The following is a 20,856-nucleotide window of genomic DNA, read 5'->3' as shown; positions in this document are numbered from 1 at the left end:
GAATCATCTGTAATCACTCTCAGCTCTGGGATAAGCCGATCTTCGGCATGTACTGAGGTCATCAAATTTTGAGACGGGGGGAACATTTAAGAAAAAAAAAAGTCTTATTAGTTTGCCCAAAGAGCAACAAAATTCAGTAACTATAATTATGATGAACATTCTGCTTGTTTTCCGGAAGGCAACAAGTTCCTATAGCAGTCTCCCAGTACTTTACAGTGTTATTGTTGATGACCAAAGTGGAATAATCTGTCTCTTTGTCCAAGCCCCTTCCATCCGTTCTTGTTCACAGCCATTCTGGATGGCTTGGCATCTCAGCGAGCTTTCTTCTTCTTTTTCTTCTTTGCTAGTCACTTGTGCTTGTGCGATGACGGCACGTCTTTCTTTTCTCGGCGCTTCATGGCCGCCGTACACTGTGGACAGAACCACTTGCCCTTGGGCGGGTTTGTGATGCCCACACACCCGTAGTGGAACCATTCAATGGGACACTGGGGAAAAAATGCATACAGAGAGGAAATGGTCAGAACAAAGAATCAGAGCTGAGACAATTTCTACATTGATATTTCAAGGTATACTTTTCAAAGTATACATACATATCACCATTTCTCGGTTTTTCTCTTCATTCAGCTGCCAGAAATATCACTGTTAATTGATTGCAGTATTTATCACCAAACATCTAGACAGAATCACACAGGAATCCTGGCATCCCTTGTGATTATTCATGTCAATCTATCTTGGGCATCTTGCCTTCCAAAACCTTCCAAGGAAATATTTACAAAATAAGCAGGAAAATAACCAGAACTCCCTGCTTCAACAGGGTGGAGGTGACATGACACAACTGAAGCAGATGGTTACCTAGTCCCTACAATCTTATTAGATTTCTGATCTTATCAAAAAAAGAAGCAAGTACATAGAATTATTGCACTAAATAAGGTGGACTTTCTTGTCCAAATATGCAAGTGAGAGATGAGGTATGTTCAGCTGTTATGGAAGATTAAAGCTCTGTCCATAGACCACAAGCTTGCAAAATATGTGAGCACATTCCAATTGGTGTAGCAAAGGGTTGAATTCCAGTACAACTCCAAACGTAACTTTACCCACATATTTTCAGTACACATTCCATGGGGGTCAGGCCAAGAGCCAGTGTAATCGGCAGAGATTCAGTTCCAGCGTTGAACTATCTTACCTTGGGGTTGTCACAGCCAACCATTTCGCCATAGGACACCTGGTTGCAAACACAGTATCTGGGCTCGTTGGGGTCATACGCCCAGTCGTAGCTCTGTGAACTCTCGTCCAGCGGTTGCTCTGCGAGCGGCTCTATTAAGGGAGGTAGATCTACTGCCTGTTGCTGCTGCTGTTGACTACTTGAGCTTGACGAACTTTTGTGCCTAATGAAGGGGAAGCAAATATTACTCACAGTGCAAAACAGTAACAGAGACTATACCTTGAAGAAAGTGACTTTGATTAAATCAATTTGGGGGGGGGGGTGGGGAGGGACCCAAGATAATCTTAGTATGAACTGCACAAATGAATGGAAAGAAATCTGTAAGATATTCTTTGAAACTGGACGAGTGTTGTACACTTGAAATGCTTGTTAACATCTAACTTGGTTAGTGTCATCTCTTATAGCCCCGGTAGCGTGGGGGTACCATAGAGTGGGAAGGCTGGACCGCCTCAGATATATTTGAGAATCTCGGTAAAACAAACTGTGTACAGCTTTAGCACTGATCTCTATGTACGTAGACACACAGCCGAGGAATCTTGACTGGAGTTGACCATTACTGATGTGTGTATGCTTTCATACACATATTTGCTAACGGATGCTATTTGTGGTGTTTTAATGTACCTGGTGGGCAGCAAATGAAGCCAGATTCAATCGGACCACCCATGTTTCCCCATGCTCAACAACCACAATAAAATGACATGCTAACATCCCTTTCTACCAGCAACATCTTGGCAGGAAGAGGAGAAACTCACTTCTTGTTTCTGTGACGTCCACTGGACTTATTGCTGGAAGATGATGTGCCTTCTGAAGCCGCCGAGTTACTGCCATATGTGAAGTCTCTGCCCAGCGTTCCCAGGCCAGAGTACGCACCGGACTTGATGGCTTCGTAGCTGGCCTTTAGACTTGCTGTTCTTCTACCCTGCTGCATCTGAACGTTGGATAGCATGGCATAAAAAATTGCACGTCACAAGACCTGGTATTCTGCATGGCCAGGAATTTATACATCTTATCATCAGCAAAAAATAGATGGGTTTTCCCATGCCTCAGAGGTATAATAGAAGCAGTTTCCCTATTTAACCATTTGAGCTGACACAACCCATTCCTGTACAGAAACTTCAATCACTTGAATATAAACAATTTACCCATTCTGAAAAATATACCCCAGACTGGCAACCAAAATATCTTTCGTAGTGTGGACATGCAACAATCAAACATGTAGGAAAAATGAACAACAACGTAATGATAACCACATACTCCTGCACAAAACACAAAAAATCAAGCAAATGGAACTATGTAGACTTTACAAAAGCATAAAACAGATATTCAACAGTTGAAATTTTGATTATACAGTGAATAATTCGCTAAATTGTTTCTCGTACAAATCTGTAATGATGTTTCAAATGATGTGACTGTAAACAAAGAAGCGCTCTAGCATAATTTGGCTAGTAACAAAATATCTGAAGGCTTCATAAACCAACCTTTATACTTCACGGCACCTCTCATATTTTTATTACATTCAGCTTAAGGAGATGCAGGCCATCATGCTCACATTATACAGGTAACCAATTATTATGACAGCGACGAATACTAGGGGGTTAAATTCTTCAGCAGCTAACAAATTGTAATTTTACTTTTTCCCATACACTTTATAAAGATTAACTAGAAATGTCGCTATGGCGACTGGTATGCCTCCGCCATAATGCATGATTCTCCTAAGAGGTCTGTAGTACGTCTTGACAATGTGTGATGACAGTTTAACATAATTAGCAAAATATTAAAATGCCATGATTATCACAAATGTGTTGAATGTTCGCTTTCCTTGAACTAAGTTTAATTGGATTAATGGCTATATTTTCTAAGAGAGCATGTATTTGGGGATTTGAGGATTTTTTACTTGACTTTTGACATGCATTGAGTAATTTTCAAGGGATGGAGAAAAGTATAATTTCAGTATTAAATAGTAAATTGTTAGCATTTTAACCTGGCCTTTGACCCTTGACCTTTGACCCTATGACCCTAATATTCCTAGGAGAATCACTGTCAGGCAGAACATGCATAAATATGTACTAAGTTTCATGATGATACCTTGAGCCACTTCCTAGATATGGAAGAAGTGAAATTTACCACTTTTACAAGACCTTTGACATTTTGACCTTTGCCCTTTTTGGCAAAAGACTTCCCAGAGAATCTCTATCGTGTAATACATGTATACACTAAGTTTCAAGAAAAAACCTGCAGGCATTGCATAAATATATGGGGAAAAAGTGAAATTTTGAGGAGTTAATCTTGACCTTTGACCCCCTGACCTTTGACCCTATGACCCCCAAATTCCCTAGATATTCACTTCCAGTCTGAGTCAGTATATGCATATGTACTAAGTTCCATGAAGATACCTTGAACCACTTCCGAGATATGGAGAAAAAAATGAAATTTTAACATTTTCACTTGACCTTTGACCTCATGACCCAAAACTCTGTCTAATGTATACACTAAGTTTGAAGAAAATACATTCAGGTATTGCATAGATATGGGGGAAATAGTGAACTTTTGAGCACTTGACCTTGACCTTTGACCTTGAGCATGTGCACCCAAAAGTTGATAGGCACAACTTCGCCCACTCATACATGCACATGCCAAGTTTCATTAGGATACCTCAAACATTTTTTCAGTTACGCTGTCCACAAAATCGATTACGGACGGACGGACTGACGAAGGATGGACAACCCGAAAACATAATGCAGAGGCATAAAAAAATACATGTACAGACAACTACCACAGAGTTTCAACATCATCATATACAATTTGTAAATCTTGTGACAATTATGACTAGGATTTTAGAAGCTTTGAGAATGATAGTGAATATGGTTATCGTGAGCATATCTCTTTGCATTTCATGCACAATGCATTTCTTTTTGTGTTTGTCCGTATAATATCATTGTCTTTACCTCTCCTTTGCAGGCACTAACTTTGGTGTGCACATATACCACAAACTCATTGTTTGACTATGATTGAAGTATGCAGCACATTCATCTTTTAAGCATGCAACCCGACGAAGACTTGACAACACCTTACTTGTAACGTGTTGGACACTGCTTGGGCCGCAGCCATGGCGATGGCAGTGCTTGAGCCCACGTTGTCCATGTAGGACAGGGTTGGCTGCGCATTGGACCCCGCACTGTCCCTGGAGTTCACCATCCCGGTGCTGTTGCCAACCAGGCCGCTGCCCCTCGGCGACGCGATATCCTGTGCGGCGTTTGTGGCTAGTGTTGACAGAAGCTTGTCTGCGTTTACCCGTTTGTCTACATGATTGTCAAGAGCGTGTTTTCTCTCTGTGAGGGCAAAAAATATGTGATGACATTAAAGTGAAACCCATGATCTGTGAATATGCCTTGGCTTCATACACTAAATGTGCTACATATCTCCCACCTTTCTCCTCTCGCTCCACCGTCTCATGAATTCCAAATGCCATCAATCAGTCTACCTTGGGGTTCAACCCCCTACTGTTGAAGCAGCAAGGACAAAATCCTTTTATTGATGATTACTATTATGATGGCTACACATTTTACCATACCTGACTACATTTTGTCAAATGTTTGTAACATTTTCCCCAAGGAAAGTGGTATCTTAAGATCACAGGTTGACCATCAATCCCAATCTTTGTCATATCCTCCTCAGAATCATCTCAATGAATGACTTCCTTCAAACTAAATACTTTTATCTTATCTGACTGAATTTCATCTGACATCGTTTCCACTACCGAAAAAAAGGAATGAAATTTCATGTTGACTATTGCTTATAACCTTGATCCTTATATCACACCAGACAGTTGGCCTGTCATGGTAAATTTCATCAAAGTTTATATAATTTCACCAACCATTCTACTTGCGTGAAATGATAACTATTACTCAATGACTTGAGCTTGACCGATGACCTGTGCCATTATGAAAACACAGCATAACAACATAACCAATGCATGAGACGTGAACAAGAACTCTTTGGATTACCTCTTAGGATTCTCGCATTATCACGGAATTAACATTTAATGAACAATTGTTTACTGGAAAATAAATAAACAAACAATTAAATATAATAAAACAAAAAATAAATAAACAATTAACAGTAAATGAACTTACTGTCTGACTTGGATGACCCTGATTGTGCTTTCTGTGAAGATTCTAATTCTAGTGATCCTGGAAAACAAGATGAAAAAAAAAAAGGATTACATATCCATACACGAACTCTCTGGAGTAAACTCAATGAAACTTGAAGATAAGCATGCCGATCATGTTTTACTTTATGCTCATTTGACATGGCAGTCCACGTAAAGGTTGTGGGCAAAAATTTGTAGTTACTGTCACTAAAAGGATGAAAAAAAACAACATTCTAACACAACTGCATTAAATATGCTTTGTGAAGAAGCGGTAGCACTTTAATGCATACAATGACATACAATGTACATACACGCACAAAAAGACAGAAAAGCATACACACAAGCACATACTACACAAGGTGTGTATATGAATACATATATATCAACTATATACAGGGTGGCCCAGAAAGAACGGAACACCTAAGATCTTTAATTTCAGCAATATTATTGCAAATATGTCATTATTTTGCATACTATTGGAAAGGCCTTTCTTTTTCCAATAGAATGACACCATGTTCTTTAATTTTGGTTAATGCATTATGATTTTAGGACCATTTTTGTCACCCTTGCAATTTTCAAAATGTGATCTTTTTGCACTCTCAGAGATACCGAAACCAGCGAGAATTCAGCTTGCCATAGAACCAGCAGCCATTCGTCTCATTCACAATGATAACGGACAATGACAATCACACCGTCCGCCCCACATTCCACACATTGTGAACGCTATTGGTTCTATGGCAAGCTGAATTCTCGCTGGTTTCAGTATCTCTGAGAGTGCAAAATATATTGAATAGTAAATTGTTACCATTTTCATCTGGCCTTTGACCCTTGACCTTTGACCCTAAAATTCATAAGAGAATCACTGTCAGGCAGAACATGCATAAATATGTACGAAAATAAGTTTCAAAATAACTTGAGCCACTTCCGAGATATGGAGGAAGAAGTAAAGTTCAGCACTTTCACTTGATCTTTGACCTTTGACCTTTTTGGCAAAAAAAAAAAAACTTCCTAGAGAATCTCTCTTGGGTTATTCATGCATACACCAAGTAAAAAAAAAAAAAAATAATCCTGCAGGCAGTGCATAAATATGAGGGAAATAGTAAAATTTTGAAGTGTTGCCCTTGACCCCTGACCTTTGATCTCATGAACCCAAAATTCCCATGATAATCACTGCCAGTCAGGACATGCATATATACTATGTTCCATGAAGATACCATGAATCATTTCCAAGATATGGAGAAAAAAGTGAAATTTTAACATTTTTACTTGACCTTTTGACCTCTGACCTCATGACCCCAAACTCTCACCAGAGAATCTTAATTGGGTAATACATGTATACACTAAGTTTCAAGAAAATATCTTCTGGCATTGCATAGATATGGGGGAAATAGTAAAATTTTGAGCATTTGACCTTGACCTTTTGACCTTTGACCTTGAGCATGTACACCCATAAGTTGATAGGCACAACTTCACCCCCTAACCACCTAACCCCCTAGGCACCACCCCTGATTCCGCCAACCCCATGGACGAATTTGAAACTACAGTCATCAATGTACCAACTCATAGTATTATCTAAGCCCTATCACTTCTGGTTCTAGAGAAGATTTTCAAAGATTCCTTAATTTTAGGGGGTTTTGGGCCCCCTGAGGGCCCCAGAGGTGGGCCATGGTGTCCATTTGAACAAATCGAGATCATATCCCCCTTGGGATGCTACCTACCAAGTTTGGTGAAAATCAGACATGGCGATCTCAAAGTGAAGATGAAAATGTACAATTTAGGCCCCATTAGGACCCCTCCCCACCCCCCTCCCCTGGGTCCCAAGGGGGGTACCCCTGATTCCCCAATGAACAAACTTGAAACTACAGTCATCATTTTACTTACTCATAGTATCAACTAAGCCCTATCACTTCTGTTTCTAGAGAAGAAGATCTTTAAAGATTCCTTAATTTTGGGGTGTTTGGGCCCCCCTGGGGCCCCCCAGGTGGGCCATGGTGCCCATTTGTACAAATTGAGATCCTATCCCCCTAGGGGTGCTACCTGCCAAGTTTGGCGAAAATCGGTCATGGGGTTCTCAAGAAGAAGATGAAAATGTGAAAAGTTTACGCACGACGCTCGACGCTCGACGGACGACGGACGACGGACGACGCATGACGCACGCCGGACGAAGAGCGATCGCAATAGCTCACTTGAGCCTTCGGCTCAGGTGAGCTAAAAAATGGGACTTTCTTTTCTTTACCAAAACCTTTGATGTAGTACTGTATGATCCACAACTGCTCACTTACTTCTTTCGAGGATTTCTGTTATACCCGCATGATCTGCTTCTAACTCCATCTTGAATCTACTGACTTCTTGATCTAGCTTGCGTAAATATCTATCCACCTACAATGAAAAAGAAAATAAAGCAAATTGTCATATTTAGGCAATCACATCAACATGCTCAATCATTTTACACAATTCTTCCATGCTCACTGAGACAAGATACACTGTAAAAGTGGAAATCTTTATGCATTTTGCTCGACATAAAACTGAGTGCAAAAATAAAATTAAGCAAATTCGAAACACTGATCAGTAAGCCTTGAGCATATAATGAAAGTGCTGCCAGAGCCCTAAACCATCACAGCAGCGGTGAGCTGCTTGAAGTGTTCACTAAATTGTTGTGACCATTCGCCAAATCAAAAACATGTAAAATTCACCTCACCTGCTTGAGCACAAAACAAACTATTTGCACAAAAATATTCATGACATACCAGTAGAATACTTTTTCTTTGTTGCTGTTTTTTTTTCTTTTAAACAAATACAGAATTGTGTCAGGAATGTTGGGAATGCAGAAAATACACTTTATACTTTATATTTCGATAGCCCTAGCACAATATTAAAAAAATTGCATCAACGATACATGAAATTTATACCTTCTACACTTTCATGATAAAATATCTGTTGCAACATCTTACCGTATCATACACCTGATTTGCTAGTTGAACTTTTTCATCGGCACCATCTAATAATTTGTAGTATTCCTGAAGAGGAAAACAGAACTATGTGAATAAATGCATGCAAAGAACACATAATACAGTGGTATTTACCTCATGTCATGATGCAATGCATGCAAATGTACTTGTACAATTCATTATGCTATGAATGAATGAATTTTCAATGACCAGAATTTCACACATAGCATGGTGACTGACTAGCAGAGCTGATTCCCAACATAGATTTGTGTATTACACTGCAATATTTAGTTCTCTTCACAGAATTGAATTAACATTTATACACTGAGCCTCATTATCATTACCATTTATGCATATTCATCAAGAATGTGACTATAGATATCTTTCTATTTCTTCATAAATCTGAACTGTATATGCTAAGAATTCAGTTGATATATGAAGCAACATTACTTGACAAAATTCTGTTGAAAAGAGAGTGTCCTAAGGTTGTATTGCCTTACATGTATTGTTCCTCATTCATAAAACCAGAATTATGAAGAGATTAAGTCCACTTTCACTGGGACCTGCCATACTATAAAACTTAACCTGTTCAGTCGAAATGTGATATGATTAATGTACAACTTTCCAAACTGTCAGCGCTGAGAAGGAACTATCTTTTGTGCTCTCACCTTTCGTAATGTTTCATATTGCTGCTGCTTGGAGTCTGGTTTCAATTTTTTGGCAGCCTCAAAGAACTTTTTCACTTTGTCCTCCAGTGTATCTACAGAATCTGAGCACATAGAAAAGAATGGGAAGAATCTCACATGCATTTAATACCAGTAGTAATAGCATATTTGCATGTGTGCAGTGCATTTTTCAACAAGCTCGCAAATAAATCCACAGAATGACTTCAAAAGATACATGTATGGACTGCGTCTGTTTTTTACCTCATAGTAATGCAGAGTCTACTTTCAGACAAATTCATGAATTCTTGTTTAGATTTACAAACTAGTGTAATGGGGAAGAGAAAAATGATATGAACAGTGCCGAAGAACGTTTATGAGTTTGGTTCAATTTAAACTATTTCAAAAAGAAACAGACCAATAAACACAGCTATGGATGCTTACACAATTTTTAGCAATTTTCCTTTCCACTGTGTAGAGCCAACAGCCAAAAGAAAGAGTTGCCCAAGAGACTCACTATGATCTTTTTATTCAAGAAAAAAAAAAATCTTGGCTTTTTGCTGATAAAATTTTACAGGATCAACGCAACTATTTTCTGTAAACTAACATTACATCAGAAGTTGTACAATTCATTCTCCACTCTTACTCTTATTCTACAATCATTAATGCTACAAACACCAAAAAAAAAAAAAAAAAAAAAGTAACAGTGCCTGTTAAATAATCAAGACTATGTGCTATCAAGACTATGCTTTCTCTCCCTCTCTACTCTACATGTACTGTATATACATTACATGATACAGGGCTCAACACTAACATTTTTTCTAAAATCTTAGAATTTGAAAGTTTGGTAGCTGAATTAACAAAATGTTGTGCCTCAAAATTATATATATATGGATATATATATATATATTGATATATACACATATATATGTGTATATACATACATATATATATATATATATATTTATATATATATATATATATATATATAAAATGCAGTTTTGAGTTTCATCTGCCTAATCAGGCCACCAAAAGACAAGCTTTTTGGAAATTTGGTTGGCCAACATCAATGTTAGCCAAAATCACTGCTAATGTCGAGTCGTGGGGCCCGTTGCATAAAAGTTACTACTATGGTAACTTTGCCATCCAATGGTAACTACCATGGTAACAATACTCAACAGCCAATCAAAATCAAGAATTCCATGGAAGTTACCATTGGATGGCAAAGTTACCATAATTGTAACTTTTATGCAACAGGCCCCTGGTGTATATACATACAAACACACAAATACATACATACATAAGATAATACAATGAAGGTGTAGATGTCATATCTTACTCTGAATTTGTAAATCCATTTCTCTCATTTCTGTGAACCTTTCCTTTAGTTCCATCGGGAGCTGCTCGATCACTGGAAGAAACAATGAAAAAGATTCCAGAAAATTAATATTTAACTCATGTGTTGTCAAATGCCTTCATGTAGAAGTAGGAGGTGGCAGACAGTGCAATATATCATCCAGTCTTGTTACAGTTTGCATTTGATATTTACACATACAACGGTAGATGTTATGAATTACTTGACAAGAAACAAATTATCATATCCCGTATCTGAATTTGCCATTACAGAACATTCACAGATGAAATTAAAAATTAGTTATTTACTGCTTATAGGAATAAATTTTAAGTATACTGTTTCTAATAAAAAAAAATTAAACAAATAAAAACATGATTTGCATATGATGCTGTACCGAGTACCCTGGGGTACCAAGTAAAAATCCACTATTTTGCATCATTACCTTCCAGCTACCTGGCGCCTCACCCTAGATGAGCATGCACTTTTTAAAACCTCAAATATGCGCAGCTTCAACTCTCAAGTTCATTGACCATATCTGCCAAAAGATTTACAAATCCTTCAGAAATCCATAAAAATTTCTGCAGCACTACTAAATCATTTGTTCCATGTGTCATTATCAACTTCTCCTGCAAGTTTATCAGTCAAATCCTTTCACAACTTGTTTTTTTTTTTTTTGCAAACAGACAAACAAACACATCAATGAGCCTCCGTACAATGAAAACAACCTCCTTCCTTGAATTGGCGGAGGCAGTAAAATCTAAATAACAATGATAATACTGATAATCACCTATTGTGTGTACACCTATGGTAATGGTTAGAGGATTAGGGTAGAAAATCAAGTTTGAGTTTTATTCTAAATTTTTATCTTCAATGCCACTGGGCCTGCAACGCAATGTCAATGATACTGATGACATCGATGTATCTTTTTTTTTTTTTTTTTTTACTGGAATAAACTTCAATGGATATTGATATAAAAAGTCGGGAAGAATGAATGGAAAGAGTTCCTCATGTCCCCCCCCCCCCCCCCACTAGTTTGCACAAAATAGATAGGTTGCTGTTTTGTTTTTGTTTTTTTTGCTGTTGGTGGACTAAATAAAAGGTTATGGGAAGTCTTCCTATAAATGGCATAACCTTTATTTAGTTTATTATTGGGAAAAGGGAATAGTAGTTTGTTTGTTTTGTGCAAGTTGGTGGGGGGGGGGGGACATCAGGAACTTTTTCCGAATTAATGTTGAAAAGAGAGTTGTTATTCAAATTCATGAATTTTCTCCCGTCGAGATGTTTTCATTGCAACTGATTGACAAATTAGTGATTTAGATATTCTAGAGTAACGATGTTAGACCATTCTAGTCTAGATCCTATAGCTATATGGATTGTGAAAATAATTATGAAATTATGAAATTCGTGTAAAGATTTTTGTATAAATTTGTTTGTACATTGCGTTTCTAATTGATGAAAAATAAAATATTCTTTAAAACGAAAAAAAAAAGTACCAATTATCAATATCATCACATCGATCATCATACTTATATTCATAGTATATACTTGGGTGACCCGCACCTCGTCATAGTAAATGTTTGCGCATATTTGAATCACATTTCGCCACTGAAATTCTTTGAAATCCAATTCACATACAGGAAAAATGCTGAAAATTCCGATGGAATCACAAGTTCACTGATGAAAAGATCGAAAATTTACAGCTATCATCGTCAAACGCGAACGATGCGAAAAAGTTGCACGCTAAGGAAGGGGCCCGCAACTCGTCACCTGCGCTCCCATAGACAAAGCACTGAAAGATGTGTGCGGGTGACCGTGATGCTCCCATAGACATACATGTAAAAGATGCGTGCGGGGACAGGGGCGATACTTGAACACGTCGTCATAACGTAGGGTCCTATTCCGATTAAAATTTCAGTTTTTCGCGAAAAACTGTTTTGTTTTCACGACAATTTGCTTGGTTGTGGTAGCCTACCAAGTTTCAAGCGTACTGAACACAGTCCCGGGCATAAATTTTTGTTTAGCGCGCTTAAAACAATTTTAAGCGGGGTTACGGTATTCGGGCCCCTGCCCTGGCGAGGTGCGGGCACCTCGCTAGACTATACACAACACACGGACACACAACATGATCTTTAGTATATGGGACTACAGACATCACGACGCCGACGGTTCGGCTCGTAAGTTGAAACCAAAACGTTTTAACGAATAGTAATACAAATGGTAATACTGAGACGAAACCATAACTTAACCATGAGTCTTAACAGTGAGGAATGTAACCACAGACATAACTGTAAATTCATCGAAACTTAGAGTATGACCGGAAACACAGTATCGATTTCCTTACATTATAGCCACGTTATGCACGACTTTCGCGTAGAAAATGATTGACCGGAAATCACTTGCACTTGATACACCATTCCTTTATACACAACACAGATAAAGAATAAAAAGCATTTTCGATCAATGTAAACTCTGAACAAGCAAAGGTTACCCTCAGATGTATGTATTCACTACAAACAACAGTTCTACTTTGAAACAGCATACTCACTTTCAAGATAATCCTCTAAATACAACATTTTAATGGTTTATTCCGCGCGCTACGGCCTATCTTGCACAACCAATTGCGATCTCTACGTATGAGATACAACTTCAACGTTGATGGGGCTATTGAAGCTGCTCGAGAGAGAGAGGCCAGCCGAGTGCATGAAAAAGAGGCTATTACTTAACAACATGATCGCACGGAAGGCCCGTATATCTGTTCGGGTCTAGGGCAATTACTAGTACCCCCTGGCAATTACCCCGGACCCTTCTCCTGGCCGTAATCCTAATCCTAATCCTGAACCTAATCATAACCCTACCAAAACTCTTAACCCTAACCCTAATCTTTGCTCTAACCTTACCACATTACCACTATGTGGGGGGTTAATTGCCCGGATACGATCTGTTCAAGGCACAATGTGGATATGTAACCATCATGTTAGTTTAGGTCTCCGGTAGCGGGAGACACATCAGAGCCAGGGCGGGAGAGTATAACGGAAGAACAGGAGAACGGGGGTTTTGCGGAATAATGGGCTTTGGCGGGAGATCTCCCTTCGAACTAGAGCGGGAGAGCCTGGAGCCTCTTCCAAATTCCGGGACAAAGTTGTTAGTTTAAAAACAAAGAGCAACATCTTACAAGCACAATCAGTGAAAGCCACAGTTGCTGTTTGATCGAAGTCGAATGAAAATTAAGGGAGTTGTGAAACTTTTTGTGAAGTTTTCGCTAACTTTCAAGATATATATAGTCAAGTCTTAAACAGTCAATATGAATATGCAAATGAACTTTTGATGACTCCCCTCACAATTTGCCATAGTAAACTTGAATTTTCGTAATTTTTCTGTATGGCAAATTGTATAATCACCTGAAATGAAGGTGATAGCATCGGCAGCTCACTCATTTGCATATTCATATCCTGGATTCATTTCAACTGTACGAGAACTGTTTTGAAGAAATTAGCAAATCTTCACAATTTTAACTTACCAAATTCTTATATCCGATTTTGATCAAATTTCTACTCTTGCGCCTGTAAGATTTTACTCTTTCCTATCCAGACTAATTAATAACTGGCGTGGAACTCTCCTCTAATGATATCCCTGTACATATCGATCATTGAGCTACATTTTGGGACTTATAGGCCTATATCTCCCGTGTTGTTTGCTATTGTAACGGGGTCTTGTTTTTGTGTATTCCACGTCTGCCGTTTATAATGTTCATCTTGGAATTCACTGACGAAGGCCTGAGGCGGGTTGAAAATTTTGTGAATAAAAACCTTCTTGTTGGATCTACACATGGCGCATTTGAGACTCATTCTTCTTATATATATATATATATATATATATATATATATAATTATATATATATTATATATATATATATATGTATATATATATATAAATATATAAATGTATATATATATATATATATATATATATATATATGTATATAGGCCTAATAATCAAAATATGACAGTTCTGCGTCGGTGTGTAATAAATAGATACCAAGAGCAAAAACAGTCATATAAAAACACCGCAGGAGCAAAAAATAAAAAATAAAAGAATAAATGAATTAAAAAAAAATGGACTGACGTTTCGGTCAAAGGCCATTATCAACGTCAAAGACTTTATCCGGGATTTATATCAACTGTACGAGAACTGTTTTGAAGAAATTGGCGAAACGTCACAATACCATAATTCTTTCTACTATCCGATTTTGATCAAATTTCTACTCTTGCGCCGGTAAGATTTTACTCTTTCCTATACAGACTAATTATAACTAGCGTGGATAAAGGTCTTTGACCGAAACATCAGTCTAATATTGTTTGGCTCCTGTGGTGTTTTTTCTTTTTGTTTATATATGACTGCTTTTACTATTGATATCTATCTATTATTTTTATAATATTCAGGCGTACATGGCGTACCTCACTTGCTTTGGCGTCTTGAGAGGACGGATGTATACCCAACGGACACACACACACACACACACACACACACACACACACAAACACACACACACACACATACACACACATCATGAAGAGTTCGTTGTTCGCAAAACCCGATAAGTCCATTTTTGAAGATTTTGAAGTACGGTCTCTTTCATAAAGTACAAAATAATACCTTTTAAATGATATATTGGTCACTACATAATTATAAAGGTACATTTTAGAAGTTATGGTCAAACGAAGCAAAAATTTTCTTATTATTCTCTCTATTTTTCTTGACCTTTAATCGCAAATATCTCCATTTGGCAAATATGGACTTATCGGTTTTTTCGAACAAACTCTTCATAATACAAATACATATATTTTTCATTTGAACTAGATCAACAAACTTTTCTCCCCCATTTTCCTCTCTCTCTATCCCTAGCTCTCCCCCCCCCCCCCCCCACTCCTCCTCCTCCTCCTCTTGATCCCTCATCTTCCGGTTCAGCGTTGCCAGATAGTGATCTCGGTAACAACAACAAAAAAATAAATAAATTTGGTGATTTTTTTTTTCAAACCCTTGGTGATGAAATTTTAGCCTCGTTTACCAAATCAATATTTGGTGATTTTTGTTAACTTGACCCCCAAACATCGATTGACAATCATTACATAAAATCGTGTACAGGACCCCATAACATATACGGATCTAAAGTCATATGATGGTGCTGGCATAGGGCGGAAATCTCTTGGCAGTTGTGATTGTACGTCTCACAAGCACACGAAGTATGCGTATATGAATTTATCATAACATAAAAAACAACAACAAATGTATACACCCATAGTGTATATCTATATCTTCCGTATCATGAACACGAACGCGATTTACAGTGTCATTAGATAGGCCCTGTAGGCCTGTAACATATCCAGGGTATAGTCGTCAAATGTATAGATGGCCACAGGGATATTATAAGCTAGGGCATAGTATTTCGTGTGTGCGTGCGTGTGTGTGTGTGTGTAGGGGGGGGGGGGGGGATCTCCACTCTCTAGATACTGCGTCTTGTTCAGATGTTCCTAATTTCTCCCTGGAGTCCATAGAAAGAAATTAGAAACATCTGAACAAGACGCAGTACTAGACTACACGTAAGACATTTCCTCTCTTTCATTGACAACAATATGCGCCTGGTGAATTAGCTATTGGCGGTGTATTATGCTAGTGTGCGGTGAGCCTGAAAGAGTATACGTCGAACAATGCATGGGGTAATGATTCACTATTTTGTTCACTGCAGCGAGAAATGAGGCAACGTTCTGACGGTAATGTCTGCGAAGAAGACGTTCCCATATTCCTAACTTCGAAGTTGCAGTGAGGCGTATATACTGAGATTTTTCACACGCTGGTGTCTGCTGGAACTTCATCACACCGAAGTTCAGCGCTCCGGATCTGCGAGTCACACAGCAGTTTTGATCGTAGCTGCAGGTCAGTTCGATAGCTATATACGGTATACCTACACTAATTGTTTAAATTGTGTGTATAATCAATCTGATATGATACCATTAGCCTGTATGCCTGTATGTATTACAATCCAAACATGGATATCTCTGCTGGGAGTGCCGGTATATAACCTACGGAGGTGCTCGACCATCAGTATACCTCCTTGGTATAACGCACACGCGCCACATTGGGAACTTATACAGCAGGACTATGAAATACATTATATACGGTACCCGTAGGCCGCGTATCACTACCATGGTGTAACAGATAAGGATATTTAGGGTACAAGTACAGAATATAATATTATGTACATTATGTTTGCTAATATTGTGTGCACGTGTATGCACGCTCTCGTTCTGTAGACGTAGAGCAACAATGGTTCTGCACTACCGTGCTTATGCATGCATGTCGAGTCCTCAACAAATGGATTTGCGGATGATAATGATTTAATGGACTATTCCGATGAGAGCTGGGGCCAAGATTGGAGTTATGTGTTTGTCCACTGGTCGCTGCACTCAAAAGAAGTACTACTTGCATATGATATAGTAATTATATCTATTTTTTTTTCACCGTAAGATTTGTTTACTTTTTACCTGTTGGAGAGAATACAGACGCTCTGAAGTGTTGAATTATATTTTCCTGGATCAATCTTGTAGAGATAGAGGCTATTGTTATTGTACAGCGACTGTTATGATTTTTACTGTAGCTTATCAATATAAATTGCTTTGCATTGACTTCATTTTGTTTTATTGTATTTTGTTCTATCGTATTTTAGGAAAAAACGGGGGGTCCTACAAAGATATGGATCCAGGAACGTTCACACAAATATGTATAGGTGTTGCTACGGCGCTCTTAACTTTTCTTTGGCTACGTCGTCGAAAGGGCGGGGCATCCGGCTCACGCCCCGCCCACCCATATCCACCTGGCCCTACCACGCTCAGCATCTTCCTTAGCGACCTCTGGCGCATCGTGTCGCGTTCCAAGCCGCCCAACCTGATCGAGCTGGTGACCGACCTTCGCCGGCGATACGGTGACATCTACTCCGTCCAGAAGGGGAAGAAGCTCCTCGTCATCATGAGCGACCCCGAGATGGTGAAAGAGCTGTTCGTGAAGCAGGCCGCGATTACGTCGGGAAGGGACACCGCGCCTCTTGCCCACGTGGCTTTCAAGGATGAAGGTATAAAAAAAAGCCGAAATAAGGTAATACAGCGTATAGAATGCTTGGATTCATGCTAATTAGTTATTCAAGAGGTGCATAGATAAGGTCAATTAGGTTATGCTTACACGAAGACAATAGGCCCTATTGCTTCCCCAATGTAGGCTTATACTGGTGTGGAATACATGATTATTGTGTTACGACGTACCACCCCATCACCCCACTCGATCAAGTTAACTGAAATTGGAATATTGCCTGCTCTGACTGTTTCGAGTGGCTAAGGGATAGGGCCTACTTCTGTGCCTCCACTTAATAGGGCCTACAACTTATGATGCCATATCGACATTATCTTTACGTTTTGAGTTTTGAGTTTTGAGTTTACATTGTACGTGATCATTGAACTGCACTTGAAAAGCATTGTCCATTGGCTCAGAGTACAGATGTATTATGAGAATGATGATGATACATAATTGTGATATCTTTAGCGCATAATTATTATGCAACCCATTTTATATGCGCTTTACTTAGAGAGATTCAGATACATAACAATAAAATGATTACTCTTTAAGAATTAAGAAAGTTATGAAAAATGACTTTCTTTTATAATATCAAAAGAAACAATAAATTCTAATAACATTCTTCACTATCATGTCTTGATTGATTCAGATTGAGTTATGTGGTAATGGAGTTATGTAATGATTTTGGAATGATCTCCAAGAATGATACATAGAGTATTGTAACGACGCTTTACTCCTTTTCCTTACGTCAGGAAGTATAATTTTTGCTGAAGGGAAGCCTTGGAGCGAAATGCGTCGCTTTTTTCTACATGCCCTTCGGAAGCACGGTATGGGGAAAAGGACCTTAGGCGATACTGTGAATGACGAGGCTCAAATCCTCTGTCGAGAATTTTCCCGTACCGATGCTCAGCCCTTCGACCCATTCCGCATTGTAAACTACGCTGTTGCAAACATAATTCGAACTATTACGGCTGGAAGAAGGTTTGAATACTCCAACGAGCGTTTTCAGCAGATGGTGCAACTTATTACGGACGTGTTGGGTGCGGAGAACTTCTATGGTCCACTTGAGATGTTGCCCTGGCTCTACTACACTCCTCTGTTCAACAAGGAGCGAGGCATGTGTAACGCTCTCATTGGATTGATGAAGGGTGAGGTGACGGAGCACCGCGAAACTTTCGATGCCGAACATCCGAGGGATGTAATCGATATGTGTCTGGCCGAAATTGATCGGGCCGAGGCAGCAGGCGAGATCAGCTACCTGGACGAATCAACTCTGTGGCGCACCCTGCTGGACATTTACCTGGCCGGGACAGAGACGGTTGCCACTACCCTGACGTGGGCGATGCTCTACATGGCAGGGTATCCGCAAGTGCAGGCAAAGGTACCGGTGCTGGTTCCACTCAACCACCTATCATCATGCTATGATCATCCTCTCCAAAAATGTCAATCCATTCCGGGAAATTTAGTGAACATAATGTTGTGATAGGTCAGTGATATTAAGTTAGACCATGGTCATCACATTCATCTAGTTTGTATAAGTTGCTACATACTAATTTTACAAATTGAAGCTTTGAAATCTACTAACTTTTTCATTTTTCAGTTAAATGAGTTTGATGAGACCTCGAACATCCTGTTTCTTTGATTTTGAAAGACAAACGTATAGACGGTTTGACAGTAACTGTTTTATTATAGAGCAGTAAGATGCCAAAGCGCAAACAGTCCATAAGGTCCCTTCCAGAAATACGTGTATTTTAGATTCAAAACGGTAGTGATAATTTTTGCCGTGTTAAGTAACATCTCCGCAATATCTGTCACATCTGTGTTGAGAAACGTGAATCGTATATGAATCGAAGGTCCTGTTTCTAGATTGCCGATTTATTTGCCTCTACATGTACTAGACCAAACGAGAACTTTATAAACGAAAACTTGGAGATGTTGTATAGAGACGCATCTTATCCTGTGATCGTTGAAATTGCCTTAGCGAATCGTGCTTTTATCTTTGTCCATTCGATGGCAATTTCACTTTTTGTTTTGGGGATATCTTCAGATTGGGGAGGAAATTGACTCCGTGGTCGGGCGACACGGCACGCTGAGTTACGACGACCGTATCAAGATGCCGTACACCGAAGCCGCCATCGCTGAGCTCCTCCGAATCCGCCCCATCGCTCCTCTCGGCATTCCACACATCACGACCGAGGACATCATGTTCCGAGGCTACCATCTCCCCGAGCGGTCAATTGTCATGATGAACATGGTTGGCATGCATCTTGACCCCCAGCTGTGGCCTGACCCCGAGACCTTTGACCCCATGCGATTCCTGGCCGAGGACGGGAGGACGACCATAAAACACGACGGACACATGCCATTCGGAGCTGGTATGACCTTAATAAACCCCCTCAGCTCCGACGTCGTGCTGTTTTGCATCCAGGTGTTAAGACCAATAATAAAGTTAACTACATGTATGAACTAAAAAAACGCTCATACAAATGTACCTTGAATTATAATGATTACGATCATGTATATGATTGCCTGATGGTCCTTTCCCTTATGTGTAATAATAGAAAGTGAATGTTAGTTCACAAAATTATTTCCTCTGAAAACAGATGTCTTTGATACATTAAATTGCGCACAGTAGGAAAATTATATTGCACCCCACAAATCACTTGAAAAATATAAATGCAGTAACTAAAATCGAGATGAGATGTCCACATTTTTTTTTTACTGGAATGCAAAATCTTTTGTTTTACATCCTTTACATTAATATGTCGATCGAGTGACTATAATTGGTCACATGAATAGACACTTTAGAGGCAGTCATAATTATACACACCTATACTCATACCTATAAGGAGGATCATCGCAACACATCATCTTCCCTCTGTTTTCAGGTCGCCGAGTGTGTCTGGGAGAGCAACTTGCCAAAGTGGAACTATTCCTGTTTTTCACCATCCTCCTGCAGAATTTTGTCTTCCGACTGCCAGAAGGCGTGCTTCCTGACTACGGCTTTGGTCATCGAACGTCCACTCTGGCTCCGAGGAAATTTGAGATCATCGCACGCCCGCGTTGATTAGCTGGAATCATGCTGATGTATGATCCGAAAATGAGGCAATTTTCTACATCATATCAATTGCTTTCCAAATCAGTTATCTTAATGATCAATGCACCTGGCAGTAGATATCTAAAGAATATCTGCAACGAAATGGAGAATGTTGTGTGATTCTTTTTGAAATGTTTTGGAGGTAGTGCAACTAATGAGCACAGTTACTTTGTTTAATATTCAAGTTTGTGCAACAACCGCTCATAAAAGAGATTTTACGCACTGGCTGTGGATTGTACGGATGGCGAAAATTCGCTCATCACCAAGTATTATGACTACGGTACTATACATGTAAGGCGTTTTT

The 20,856-nt window shown here is 39.1% G+C and overlaps 2 protein-coding genes across 2 annotated transcripts; one reads left to right on the top strand and one right to left on the bottom strand.

Moving 5' to 3' along the window:
* Positions 1–230: 230 nt before the first annotated feature.
* On the bottom strand, positions 231–12,909 carry LOC139743473 (inhibitor of growth protein 3-like). Its single transcript, XM_071653957.1, has 10 exons — positions 12,882–12,909; positions 10,322–10,393; positions 8,989–9,089; positions 8,324–8,389; positions 7,655–7,751; positions 5,356–5,412; positions 4,295–4,551; positions 1,975–2,150; positions 1,184–1,385; positions 231–485 (listed from the first exon to the last, which is right to left on the bottom strand). The coding sequence occupies exons 1-10, from the start codon at positions 12,907–12,909 to the stop codon at positions 348–350; spliced, it is 1,194 nt and encodes a 397-aa protein (XP_071510058.1). The 3' UTR covers positions 231–347.
* A 4,174-nt stretch (positions 12,910–17,083) lies between these two features.
* On the top strand, positions 17,084–20,522 carry LOC139743472 (cytochrome P450 2U1-like). Its single transcript, XM_071653956.1, has 4 exons — positions 17,084–17,459; positions 18,208–18,836; positions 19,503–19,830; positions 20,344–20,522. Exons 1-4 carry the CDS (start codon positions 17,084–17,086, stop codon positions 20,520–20,522), a joined length of 1,512 nt encoding a protein of 503 aa, XP_071510057.1.
* The last annotated feature ends 334 nt before the right edge of the window (positions 20,523–20,856 follow it).

The sequence above is a fragment of the Diadema antillarum genome, unplaced genomic scaffold, assembly GCF_040938485.1.
Source record: "Diadema antillarum isolate AM-2024a unplaced genomic scaffold, OU_Dant_1.0 seq00001085_RagTag, whole genome shotgun sequence".
In the NCBI taxonomy this organism is placed as follows: domain Eukaryota; kingdom Metazoa; phylum Echinodermata; class Echinoidea; order Diadematoida; family Diadematidae; genus Diadema; species Diadema antillarum.
The sequence above is the reverse complement of the archived record's forward strand: the minus strand, read 5'-3'. Positions and strand labels throughout refer to the sequence as shown.